At 41.2% G+C, this 14,210-nt stretch overlaps 1 protein-coding gene across 23 annotated transcripts in view; it reads right to left on the bottom strand.

Annotated features, from left to right (window-relative positions):
• Window positions 1–2,232: 2,232 nt before the first annotated feature.
• The window catches only part of FSHR (follicle stimulating hormone receptor), a 307,860-nt gene continuing 295,882 nt past the window's right edge, over window positions 2,233–14,210 (bottom strand). For 22 of the 23 annotated variants that reach the window (XM_069009381.1, XM_069009380.1, XM_069009378.1 and 19 more), the window contains 2 exons: window positions 12,123–12,308; window positions 2,233–6,291 (listed from right to left, as the gene is read on the bottom strand). In XM_069009381.1, coding sequence (XP_068865482.1) covers window positions 5,064–6,291; window positions 12,123–12,308 — 1,414 coding nt within the window. In that variant the 3' untranslated portion in view covers window positions 2,233–5,063. The remainder of the gene's footprint in view (window positions 6,292–12,122; window positions 12,309–14,210) is intronic. The other variant, XM_069009394.1, reaches the window with a different exon arrangement.

Raw genomic sequence — 14,210 nt, forward strand, 5'->3', positions numbered from 1 at the left:
TGGTGATGGTGCAGTGTGGTGCCTAGATGGCCCCTAAAGGAGCTGCTATCTTTCTTTCCTGAGACAGTACATACTCTGTCTTTATACCAATCTTTTGCTTTTAAACCCCACTGACTCGACCTTCCTTTAAATTTTGTCTCTCCATAGGATTTTTCCATGCAAATTTCTATTACTTGATTCCTGGGAACTATACTTCAGCCAAAACCGCCCCTTTGATGCAGAATTTTAGCACTGGATATTCAAATGACTCAACAGAAATGTCCATATTGCTCAATTCTGCCCTGCATTCTTCCACCCACTCATGAATACGGCACATTCCCATTTGTGCACTACTCTCATCATGAACTTGTTGATTTTTCCTGTTCTTTTTTGGTGGGCGTTCAACTTGGTGCAGGTGTCCAGGCTGGGGTTAACAAAGACCCAGGTAACACATGGCAAACTCTGCATGGGACAGAAAACAGAAAATAAAATATTTTAGTGACAGCAAGGTTAAACAAAGTGTATTTCTGATGAATTGGGCCTGGAAACACATTTTTATCTCAGCCAGCACCATTTCTGTTGGAAAACCAATGCTTTACAAAAGATTTTTAATGGACTTGGGGAAGTGGAGGGAAAAGGGCTCCTCCGCAGTTTCTTAATGTTTGAAATCCATTCCTGAGTACTTTCATCCCTAATTAAAGGTCACCTACTGGTTCGTGAACAACTGTTAATGAAGAGTTTAATTATCCAGATGACAGCTATAAAATCATGCTCCTGTGCTTGAATATTTTAAAGCAACAAGGCCCAGATTTTCAAATATGTGCTTGTAGACAAGTAGTTAGACAAAAAATCTCACGGAAGAAGAGTGTGTATGTGCAATTCACATTTGCAAACAAAACTGGAGATTGCATATGCCCATATTAAAGATGCAAATCTGTGAGGAGGTTTGTAAGTGCTTACTTGACCATTTGAACCAGACCCACCTTTCTTTTCTGTTCTTTCATTCAGGGAGGGGAGGGATGGTTCAATTATTCCTTGAGGATAAATCATTTCGCATTATTAACTTTTCTTAACAACAAAACTGCATAAATTAAATGTAACATTATCTGCTGTGTCCTCAGTGGAATGATTAGGAGGGAATCTAAAGGAAATAAATGTGGTCAAATGATTTGAAGGCTTGCTAAATGGGATGCAAATCTCATCTTGCATTCTTAACAAGCTCAGACACAGACCTGCCTCCTAATGAGCAAACTCTGCTTGGCATATCTGTGCAACCCCAAGAGCAAAGTTGTAAAGAAAATGAACCATGGTTCATTTTCTCTACTGAGTCAGGCTTTTGCTTTTATTGGCACTTTTGACCAGGTGCTTCTGGTGCTCCTATTACCTTTACCCATGGTGGCAATTTTCGTGATGCTGCCTTTAGTCTGCCAAGCTGAAGTGGCCCCATTTCTCATTTCCCATCACAACACCTGATGAATGTTTTTTGGGGAGGTCAGGTTTGGATTCTCCACAAGGTACATGCCTGAAGGAATGATGCTTCTATCAAAAAGATCAAGAAGTTGTTTTTTGTGTCCTCACTGCCAGCACAGTCTCTTTGTGTCACTCCGGTGATTGTACTGTGAGGGCCAAGACAGTCATAACTCTTTAATTCAGCATTTTGGGGGGCTTGGTGAAGACTAAAACGCAATGAATGGCCACAATGAATGGCAAGTCTATCCAAGATAGAGCAACTCCAAGATTTTTCCTGTGAATCAGAGCTAGGCTTTGATTCAGTTTCCTTGTTACCGGTGGCCTGTCTCTCCTACTCACATGGGCATATGTTCACACACAGACACACACTTATTTGTCTGAGCACAAGGGAAAAGAGAATTATAAACCCTGGATACAAAAATGAGGGGAAAAAAAATTAGAATGCATCACATAAGAAGAGCCATTCATATGAATTAAGGAGGGAAAATATGCCTGTCTGAGTTCTGTCAATGGTTAATATCTTATTTCATGATAAATGTGAGTTAATACAAGAGATTTGTTAAAACAAAGGCACGTCAGTCTTTCTGTGTTATTTGTTGAAGAGGTTTTGAGCACACCTTTCTGTGCTTTGATAACTCTCCAGAAGGCTACAGGAGGGTTTTCTCTGTGGAGTCTCTCTTCTGGAGGTCTCAGTGACCTGACTGTGGGGGCTCCGCCACATAAATGGAGCTCTCCAGATAAGCAGCAACATTTATTGCACACTTTGCCAACATATCTCTGGCTGCACACTTGTTCTCAAGGCACTCTATTTTGATATTGGTTTTATTAAAATAGATTTGAGAAAGGGAAATGTAAAATAGTTTAAAGATTGCAATATAAACGTGTTGTTCAGAGCTGAGGAAATCCACACCGAACACCAGCAGGCTTTTTGCACATTACAAGCATGAACAAAATGTATCTTGAGGGCTTTCTTTGTTATACTGTTTTCTTCAAATAAAAACATGGCTTAAAAAAATTATACAAAAAGACCAATATCTCACACAGGGAAAGACACAGGTCCCATAATATCCCTCACAATCTGTAAGATTATTAAAATTAAAATCAAAATAATAGCTAAGGCCAAGGATGTCTAAGGAGTAGAAGAAGGAGATTTTTGACTTGGTAACTGCACAGCCTCTCAGCTTTGGAGCTGCCACCAGAGCTCCTGAGCAGCCTGTGTGGGCAGGATGACATGTCCTCCTGCTAGGGATGAGGTAAGGTGTCCAACTGTGCAGGTTATCCTTGCTCCTCAAGTATCAACTCATGTCTCCTTTGGAGGAAGAGCCATGGGCTAGGTGCCTCAATCCCTTGGGCCCTGGTCTGACTACAGCTACAAGAGATGATCCTGCAAGGTCTCTTTTCAGGGATGTAAATTGGAAAAAACATATTTAACTGTGTCCTGATTCTGCAAATGTCTGGGCAACGGGTTTGCATGAAGTACATGGTCTGTATCATGCTCATGTGCCTGATGTACCTGTGAGAGGACTTACTAGACTGGCTTCTAGATTACTATGCCTGTGCTTTCCTGAGCTGCCAGGTCTCATTCTTGGTAAATGGACAGAGCTCAGGCAAAAAAGCGTGACATGGTGCACTGTAAGAATTTTCCCTATTTATCATCAAAAGTGGGGTAGTATTTACCAATGAACATCCCTCATTTTTGGCCAAATAATAGATTCAGGAGCCTTTTAAAAATATAACTAGATTATCTGTCATTTTGGAACATCATCATTCAGTCACTTCCATTGGGATGGGTTTTAATGGCTGCATGCCAGCACACTGTATATGACATAAATCATTTGTGAAAAAAAAAGATTCCTCTGAGTAGTCAGATGATCTTCCCAGAGATTAACTGTCTTTCCCACTTTTCTCTTTCATTCTTCCTTTTCTTGGATCTTGGAGGGAGTGCTACTTGTGTTGAGTAATGAAATTTCCCCCCCCAAAACACACTGTCTTTGATCTCCCCTGTTTTATGCACTAGGGAACTGATAGTTCCTTCCTGGGCTAGGACTGAATGAATAATCACCTCCTGTTGTTATTCACATAAGATTCAGATGCTGAAATGTGAAGCTGGTGACAGGGGAAATTATGGATAGAAGCATCAAGATTTGCCACTGAAATTTTATGAGTTGTAGGTAGGAAATATTCAAAGCACATCACATTTAACCATGAAGTCTCCAAGCTTTTATAATCTCATCAGGCAGAACTGTGAGTTGTTTGTGAGATGGGAATGAAGCCCAGACTGCTCTCCTGGTGTTTTCTTTATGCCCACATATCCATACACAGACACAATCATCATGAGAAAACCCTACCCATCCCTGAATCTTTGTCGCAACTTGGAATGATGAACCATGCAAAAATTAGATATTCAAATCATGCAAAAAGTCTGCACATTCATTGGGACATTATTAAAACCCCCTGTAAAAGTCAGGAAATCTTGATTAAAATTATTTTATTCTTTTTATCTTGTTGTTGTTGTTATTTCAACATATGCAGCTTATTATTTATTTCAGGTCTTCCAGTCTGGACCAGCACATGATAATGTGTGCATGAAGGTTTTTTTTTTTAAAGGAAAGGAGAAATCCTAAAAGGATTATACAAAAAATTAGGATTTCACATGAACTTTTGTTCAGAGATTCAAAAGCCATGTCTAGATCCATTGTCCTTTGTGCAGCCCAGACAGTATCATATACAAATGCTGTTTTATGGCAAACCTGCCTCTCATATCCTCGTGGAGCAGCCCATTGGCTCATGCTGGCATATCCAAGGCTCCCAGACACACAAGTGAATTCCACTTTGTGAAAACAACTTTAGAGAGCTCCCTTTTTACTATGAGGCGTTTCTCTTGCCCTCATTCTTGCTCTTTCTTACCCTGAAAACAAAACCCAAACAAAACCAGCTCCTCGATACAAACTCAGATGAAACAGGTTTCTCTGAGCCTGCCAATTTAAACCAACACAAATACCACCCAAAGTGACACTTTTGTGCAGAGTAAGGCAGGTTCACACAGTGTGGAACAGCAAAGATCCAGCACAGGTGGAGATGCCTCCTGCCTCCCTGCTGTACTCACCAGAAATGGAAACAACATGAGATATTCTCATTCCCAGCAAGTCTGTGCTGGAGGAGGGCTTAAATTTGCCTTCTGTCTCCTGAAACCCCAGGAGATATGATTAATGAATAAAGCTAATTATCTGTATTGTTATAACACAATTCACAGGAAAAGAAATTAATCCTACATATTTTTTCAACTGTATATAACCACTACTTAATTCTCAATAAACATCTAACATCTCCCTAGAATGAAGGGAATCTCTGCCTGCATGGTGGGAGATACCAGCTTATGGTCTCATTTATTTCTTGAGACAGTTCTACATGAACACTTTGGCACTTTGTTCTTCAAGAACTGATGAAGATGATATGTCATCTCTGATGGTTGTTCATTGAACAAAAATAGAAAAGTGGAAATATTTTTTTTCTCATAAAACAGAAGTTTGCATGTTATGCTGAAGTCATTATTCAAATTCACATACTTGCAAGTGATTAGCCCACTGCCTCAGACACAAATCTATGCAAGCATTTCAGTTCAAGTGATTCAGGGGAACTGATGAATAAATAGCGTCATCACTGTTTTTAGATGCAGGAGGGCAATGGCCATTTCTTGTGTGGAAAGTATGAGCAGATGAGGAGATCTCTGTTCTGTAAATCTGAGCTTGCATTTCACAGCAACCAAACTTGCTCAAGAGAATGAAGAAATCCCTGCGGAAAGTCTTCGTGAAAATGGCGTAGAGGAAAGGGTTAGCGCAGGAGTTGATGGGGTAAAACAAAACCAGAAGGATCTTGGAATTCGACACTGTGATGAGAGGAACCTTGAGTGAAGCTGATATGGCAAAGAAAGATATTGGTGCCATGCAGAGGAAGTCTGTGAAGATCAGTATGGCCATGCGCTTGGCGATGTTGGTGTCGCTGTTGGAAGAGACGACGTTGTGGTTTCGCACAGTGAAGTAGATGCAGATGTAGCAGACGCAAATAATGACAAACGTGACGACATTCAGCACTAAGAGAAATATAACGTAAGCCTGGGCAAACGGTGTTTCTATATCCATGGGCAGACAGATGCTGACCTTCATGTAGCTGCTGACCCCAAATATGGGAAGGAGTGCTACTGTGAAAGCAAACACCCAGCCAAAAATCATGATAATCACGGCATGGCGCAGCCGCACCTTGCGGTGCAGCTGCATGGCGTAGGTGATGGTGTGCCAGCGCTCCAGGGTGATCACCGTCAGCGTGTAGACTGAGAGCTCACTTGCAAACACTGTGAAAAATCCTGCAGCGTTGCATCCTGCCCCAGTCTGCCAGTCTATGGCGTAGTTGTAGTACTGGCTTTTGGTCTGGATGTCTACGGAGGCAATAAACAGCAGATAGATCCCTATGCAGAGGTCTGCAAAGGCAAGGTTGCACATTAGAAAGCGAGGAACAGTGAGTTTGGATTGACTGCTTATTAAAATAATGAGGACAACAGTGTTGCCGGTAATAGCCAAAATGTTGATGAACCATATCAGGACTCTGAGAATGTTGTATCCCATGATATCTTCACATGGGTTGAAAGCATCGGGCTTAGGTGAGCAGGCTACATTAACTACTTCATTGCATAAACCATAGTCGAATTCATTCTCTGCTAGGTCAAATCTGGCGCCATAGTTGGAAATATAATCTTCATCTGCAGATCTTCTCTGCAGTTTCTTGTCAGGCTTCTCCTCAAAGTCTTGCTTCACCTGAGATATGCTACATATCGGATGTAATTCAGTCCTGAAATTGTAAAAAGAGTAGAGTTGGAAGTTGACAGACACAGTATGAGGGAAACAACAAACACAAAATCATCCAGTTTCCATTATCAGCTCAGTTTTTCTGGTTAGCTGATTATATGGATTACCCTGGAGCTTGAAATTAATAGTCTGGCTGGTCCCGATTTGTAAAATATTACAGGGACATGTAAATGGTTTGGAAACATCATAAACTGCAAGGGAAAGGAAAACCTAATGTTTGCCTAACACTCATGATGCAGTTATCCACCTGGATAACACACTCTGTAAGAAGCTTCCCTGATGTGAAGCCAATTTCTCACCTAGCCTGTCACTGACAAGCTGATTTGTGCATGGGGGAAATGCATGACGATGAAAACCAATGTAAGGTTGAGCTTTGAGGAATGACTGAAGTCAGCTGTGCTCATAAGGAGTCTGTATAACCACAATAATGCTACCATCCCTTAGAGTTAGTCTCAAACTCCCTTCTTCCTAAAGGTTTTGACCATCACTGTCTTGTAACTCTGTCAGGGCACATAACTCCATTTTGTGTAGTTCATTTTTAGTACCTCATATCATATTAGTGACTAGCCAGTAACACAAGTAAATAGCACAAATAAGTTCATGCAGGATTCCAGATAATCTTTAAATGACAGATGCCAGCAGAAACACAAGGCACAACAGAGCATTTTGCTTAAAAACTGTTTTCCAAAAGAAGTGGATTAGAAGTCAAGTGAAGTGAAGCAAGACCAAACCACACCAAACCACACCAAACCAAACCAAACCAAACCAAACCAAATCAAACATTTTAACATGTAGTAACATGTAGAAACAGTAGTTGCTTTTGTTTCTGTCAGAAAGTATTTTTTAAAGATTTTTAAGAAATTTTAGTAGCACAGGTAAATACTAGTATTTTTGATAATTTTGTGTTTGGCTTTATTTTGTAGAGTATCAGCTCTATGCCCTTCTCCATGCATAGACCTACAGAAGAAAGAAATATTTTGGCTGAGATGATAGAAAGATGATCTGCTTCAACAAGACTGTAAATATCAAGAAATATCAAGTATAAACATGAAAAGAAGGGTCAATTTCTACAACAGCTCCTAGGCTGCCTTAGAGTTTGGCTGTCCCATAAACTTGCATCCACAGTTTTGGATGCAGATCTAATCTGAGTTATGGAATAAAACAGTTGACACTGTGTTGTAAAACGAACCCAAGTTCAGCTCTCCCTACAATCAGCTACAACCCAGACTGCAATTTAGGTGTGTCATTTCTAGGACAGGAGCGCAGCTTATCTTCCACCCTGACTCTGAGTACAGCTGAGGGAAGAACTCTCTAGGCAAGCAAAGTTAAAATTTTGAACCACTGGTAGCAGCCTAAAAGGGAGAATTCTTCTTTGTAACCTAATTTTACCCTTTGACTTTCTGCACTCACTACATCTCCTGAAAATTGAGTTTAAAGGGTCTGCAAGAAAGGAAAACTAATGAAGGTCTAGCACCAGAAGGTGAGGGACATTTCCTATGAGATTCTGAACATCCTCTACTATTATCAATATTTTTTATCTTGCCTGTCAACTGAGTCAGAAAACTGATTTTCTGTGAGGTCAAATATGCACTATGAAGGTCACAGTAGCAATAACAAGGCATTACATTTTGCTCTCCTGTGTTCTACTCGCATAAGGATGAGTGAAGGGTCCAGAGTATTGATCAATATATCAACAGTTCTCTGGCTGAAAGGGAATACAGGCTTCCAAGGAGCAATAAAAGGAGAAAAAGTCCCTCATTTTTTAGTGCAACAGGCACTTGGGGGCACTGAAAGCTACTGCAATTGGTGGTTCTTTGAAAATGAACTGAGGGAAATGTTTGTAGCCAATAATTTCTCAGCATGAGATAAAAATAAACTTTTTCCAAAATTATGGAGGCACTGCCTGAACCTAAATATATCCCCAGGCAAGAGTGCTATGTAAGGACGATTAAATATTTCTGATTGTTACAATTCATTAATTCTTGCCTAATTTTACAGCCAGTGGTCCCACATAAAATCAGGGTCCCAAGGAGTAAGCTGTTTGCTCCAAGGAAGGGTAACGAGGAGTGTCCTGCTGCTTCCCTGTATTGGGAGCAGGTAAAACGAAACTCCCAAGGGAAGGAAGAGCCATCCTCTGATACTGACTCCTTGCCATATCTTTGCCCCGTGTTTCTCACCCTTTGAGCTCTGAAGTGCACTCAGAGCAGCAAGTTAAAACATTATTGGCCAAGGGATGTGTGGGCCCTTGCTTCCTGCTGAGCCTGTGGGTGTCACAATACAGTTAAATTATTCCCTCTCTTTGTAAAATTTTCTTACTGTTTAACATTATTTTGCTCAAGTAAACTAGAAAAATAAACTGGAGAAAGGGCAACTTAGAGAACAAAATTGAAATTGGTAGAGTGCTCTGACAAAAATAAACAAAAATTACTACCTTTGTACAAGTTGTTATTTCATGCGCCTCGTCTGGATCTGATGACAGCAGGCTCTTGTGTGCTGAGAAATATGCTCAGCAGAATAAATAGTCGTGACCTATGTTCTGTAATAAGTCCTATCTCAAACTAATCATCCTCACCAAAAAGTGCCATTAAGTGAGTTGTGAGCAACTGATAGTATGTTCTTGTGAGACAAGGCCCAAACACTATTCCTGATGCTGCCACATTTTTTGAAAAAGTAGGATTTCAAGTGACAGCTCCTCCAAAGAATAACGATCAAGTGTAAGGACAGAGTCATATCAATGCCATTCTTTTGGGCAGAAGGTGATCTTTATGTCAAAGAAAGCCAAAATCTTGCTGAAGTTCATAATGGTCTATGTCAAGTTGAGGGTTTTAACATCTGGCCTCTGCCCTCTCCACACTTTAAGGATATTATTTTCCAGTCCCAGAAAAACGTGAGGGGAGTTCAACATACTATACTTGACTTAAGAATACAACTTACCTTCTCTTAGGCCAGCACCACAATAGTCCAGTGTGATCAAACTACAGGTCAATATTTAGCATATAATCCTTAATGGAATGCAAAAACCATCAAAACTTTCTGTTTTGTGCCTCAGACTGGCAGAGCTGTGCTTGACGTGGTATCCTCCAAAATTTAGAAAGCACTGTTGCTCTAACAGGTTTAAGCTTTCCTTTATCACAACACCACCTGTTCACTGCTGCAGATGGTTTTTGGAGAGGTGATTGAGCATGATCCACTATGGTAACTTATTTTATCTAGGGCTTTGAGTGCTGCAAAAGTCTCAAAAGGGGGAATCAAACATGAATGGGCAACCAGAAAGTGGCCACACATCCCTGCCTTAATTCCTTCCCACAGAGTTCCCAGGTGAACACCAGCTGCTGCTGTGATCCTTAGAAATGCACTTCTGGGGGTGATGGGGCATCATTTTTATACTCCCTGGACTACCTGGCATATTCTGAGAGCCAGATGGCCACAAAGAATGACCATCTCCTGTGAAGGTGCATGACAAGCCAGGTCACACCGGGGTTCCCAGCACCACAAGCAATGCCTGCTGCTCTGAGCCAAGCACAGCTCTTACCAAAGGAATATTACACATTGTGTGATCAGGCACTATGCAAACTATTAATAACTTCTAAACAGCCTGAGCAGCCTTCAGTGCACATGCAGCTTGTGCCAGCTGTCACAAAAACAGCTTTGATATGAAAGAGGGTGTAGCTACTGTATGTGTGACTAATCTCTGCAGAAGTGTATGGTAATACTTTCAGTCTTCAAACCAAACACATGCATCCACTTTCTCTCTTTAATCTGGAGGGAGGATCTCCGTTTCCCACCAATTCAGTACAAGAGACAAGACTGTATGAAAGAAATGACAATTTTTAATTATGTTGAAAAGCAGCTGACAGGAAGGGTTCGTCTAAATAATAGGTTCTCATAATTTTGCATTTATGCTTAATATTTGGTAAAAAATACATCTGGTTTATATACATAAATACATTAAAGGCATGGATAAATACGTCCAATTTTGTTCTGTTGACCAGGGTGGTACAGTTGTGACCAGACTTGCTCCAGAAGCAGCCCCACCATGGCATGGTGTTCCAGAAGCAGCCCCACCACCACACGGTGTTCCAGCCCAGCCTGGAACATCTGCACTGGGGCTATGTGAGCTCTGCACAGTTTTGTTGGCATTACTTTGCAAACTTACACTTACCCAGGCTGTGGAAAGGGCTGTGCTATGCTCTCCTTGGCTTCTTGCCAAGTGCTGGGGACTTCAATTCCCTGGAGCAAGTGTGTGGCATGGAAGTTTTTCAAAGCAAGTGAGGGGACTGGATGCTGAGAGCTTACCACAGGGTCAAGACTATTTCCTCCTGTAGCTTTCCTTCAATAGCAGCTCTTACTTTGTTTTTGAAAAGTCCAGTTGCCTAATTTAAGGGGTAGGTTCTGGGATTTGGGTCCTGATTAGGCCCAAGCAGATCAGAAGCCAAGTACCTTCAAAAATATGAATCACAATGATGTCATTGCTCCTTTGCAGATCCAGGACTAAACATGCTTTCACTGGACTCATTGGGAAATAACACTTTGCTACCAGTTCTGGAAGGGCTGGACCCATTTCTGCTTAGAAGCTACCAGGCACTGTGTCTGCATAAGACTGCACAAGTGTGTGAAAACATCTCCTGCTGATAAACTGTTCTAGTGAAAACTTAGCATTTTGGATCAAGAATGGGTGATTGGGGAGGGATTCTGTCAGATACTTCTGTTGCCACTGCCATCTCTGCCATCACACTTGCACTCTTTACACAGTTTTGCAAACATGTGTAGGTGATATTTATTAGCTATCAGCAAACTCAGTTATCTTCCCTTGTCTGGTGACAATAGAATGTTAAAAGTAAAATAAATGGCTATTAAGGGTATTGAAATAGAAGCTACTAACAGTTCATGCTTTCTCTGCATGGTTTTACTTTTAAGTTTCATGCCACTTCTGAAGATGACATCTTGAATTCTAACAATGACTCATATTTTTTTTCTGGCATGGCAAAGTCCAAGTCCTTCAGGACATCCAGTAAAGAAATAATTTCAAACAACAACAAGGGTTTCTGTAAGTACCAGTTCCTCATGTTTTCCAGTGGCACAAATTCAGGAGGTTCATTAAGTACTGAATGTGTACATTTCAAGACTGTATGACTGTGGTGAAAATACTCAATGAGAACCACTGATACCTGAAGTCTCACTGCAACTTGCTAATGGAAAATTTTAAAAAGCATGGGAAATTACCTTTGGAGTCTAAAAAGACACCTTAGCCTCCCACTCTGCTCTGTTGATTTGTGTGAAATGGATCTGCTCAGAAATCATGTCCCAAAATGCTGTGAATATGAACTCAACAGATAATGTAGCTGTGATGCTTGGCCGGACAGTGCTCCAACATCAATGAGGCCTTCTGGGAGAAGAGTTTGGGATCACTCAGTGGTCCTGTTGGCCTCCTGGATTGATGAATAAGTGTTGACCAGCTTCTCTACACACACAGATTTCCCTCCAGTTACTTTCTGAAAAAGTTATCAAACGTTTTCTGTTTAATGTCTTCAGTGTGGCTCCAGGCTGGTCCCAGTGAAAGATGGACTTATGGCAGGTGGGGGCAGATCTGTGCCTAGGGAAGTGCTGATGCTACCAAAATTTAATAATTCCCTGTAATGGAGGGGCAGTGCACTGTGTAGCATGCATAAACCTGTATCTATTTTGCATTCGTTTATTTCCATCCATTTACTTACCTGCACTGGAGAGACCTTTGCTATCCACTTTTTGAGGAATTTTATTTAATTCACTATCAACTGCTGAAAAGCACCAAAAAGAAAAAAACAAATCACTTACTTTTGTCTTTTCCAGTTTGTAAATGCACAGCAATGGCTAGGATAGGTGAAGTTTGCCTCAATCAAAGATCTAAATTTGCTTAAATCAGGAAGCTTTTTTAAATTGTATGTAGACCTTGCTCTTAGCTTCTTAATGAGTTCTAATCCATGACTTGGCAGGAAACTGATTTTCGTGCTGGAAATATCCCTTTAAGAAAACATATGAAAATCTTGGTAAAAAGCAAATTTACTTCTGCTCAACAATGGATATGTGTTTAAGACTGTCCTACTCATTCTCAGAGTAGTGACTGGAAACAGATCAGCTGGAAATCTACACTGAAAAGAGGATCCAGTGCTAAATTAGGTGTTCCTCCAGCAAACTGAGCTAATATCCATTGCAAACAACAATCAAGTGATGTTAGTCTGTGAGAACAAAAGAAAATAATCCAATAATGTTCTGGGTAAAAATTAGCAGGCATATAAACTATTACTGCCATATGATGCTGGGTTGAGTAAATACCCAGTAAATGCAACAATCATCCCAGAATGCTGTTAAAGGATAAAAAAAGGCTGATGAAATCACAATGGAAGTTTGCTTTATGAACATCACATCATGGGAAGGCTGCTGTAGAAAAGGCAATGAACACAAAGAGAGAAGCTCATGTGAGTACAGATGTAAGACAGGTTGGAGATATCAGGTTTTGTACTCATTACGAAGAAAAACAGATTAAAGAGAGACAGAGGTGGCATTGTTCAGGCTGTTAGGAACAAAAAAAATCCCAACAAAACCTTCTCAGAGGTTTAGAAAACAAATATAGCACAGACAGAAGCAAAGAAAGGGGCACTACTGCAGGAGGTTAGGAGAGATGTGCTTATGTGGAAGGCAATTACTGTGGGACAGGCTATCAGAGGCAGCAATGGAATCAGCAGCCATGAATGTACTAAAGAGGGCATTAGAGGGGCTTTTGAGAGGAAACATGTTCTGCAAACACTTAATCTTGACTTGTGCCATGCAAGTGAAGAAAGGGAAGAAGAACCAAGCGTGCACCATCTCCAGGCTAGGAGATACTTGGGAATCCATCCCCATAGCTCCAGACTGCAGCACTTGGGGCAAAACATCTCCACATTTCTTGGGGCAAAACATCTCCACTAGAACACAAACCATGTCCCTCAGATCATGACAACCTGAGATCCACTCCTTTCTCTGAAGAGCAAAGGTAAAAATGAACTGCACAAAAGCACCCTTCCTCCTTTAAGCCCTCCTTCCTTCCTCTCATAGCCTGAGACTGATCCAGGATGATCGAGTTTGTTGAGGCTGCTCTGCTCTTTATTCTCCAAGAAAAGAAAAGATTTCTCCCTAATCAAGGAATTGGACTGACAATATTCGTACTTTTCTCCATGTCCCCCTGAAGGTACAGTTTCCAATTCATCTGTGACAGTGTAATGCCAGGACATGTTATTTGATCTCTATCACCCAACATCCACAAATCGTTTTTATTATTAATACAGGAGAGTGGTGCCATGTGAGGGGGAGACCAGGTTTTAGCACCATGTAATAAAGTTTGGACAGTTGTGTGCAAATGTATGTGTGGACCACACACACATTTGCACCGCTGTTGTCTGGTCTAGGAAGCAAAATTAATACCAGGAAAGGGCTCTGCTTGAATGCCAGCCAAGCCTAAGAAGTTCATAGGCAGCTGATGAAGCATTTTGTAAAATTGGTGGTGGGTAAAGATGATCTTTGTGTCCATGCTGTGCCCACTGTTGAGGTTTTACATCCAGGCTCTGAAGGAATGCACCACCTTCAACAACTGGACAGGGGACTGTGGCAGCAGAGGAGCAGACAAAAACTCCACTCCACTGCCCCGACCTGGGCCCTGTGACTTTTACTGGAAGACAGACTGGGGTATTAAAAAGTGCTATGAACTTCTGCAGGGCAGGCTGAGAGAAGCCACAGCTCTCATAGAAGAGGTCCTGAGGTCCTGGGTCTGTTTCTACAGGAGCTAAAACCGGCAGCCAATGAGAAATTTTAGGCTATCGATTTCTGCCTTGGACGCTTGAAGAGGTAATTAGGTTGCAGTGAGCAGCCTCAATTTTCACATGTGCTGAC

This window comes from Aphelocoma coerulescens, chromosome 3, assembly GCF_041296385.1.
Source record: "Aphelocoma coerulescens isolate FSJ_1873_10779 chromosome 3, UR_Acoe_1.0, whole genome shotgun sequence".
Lineage (NCBI taxonomy): Eukaryota > Metazoa > Chordata > Aves > Passeriformes > Corvidae > Aphelocoma > Aphelocoma coerulescens.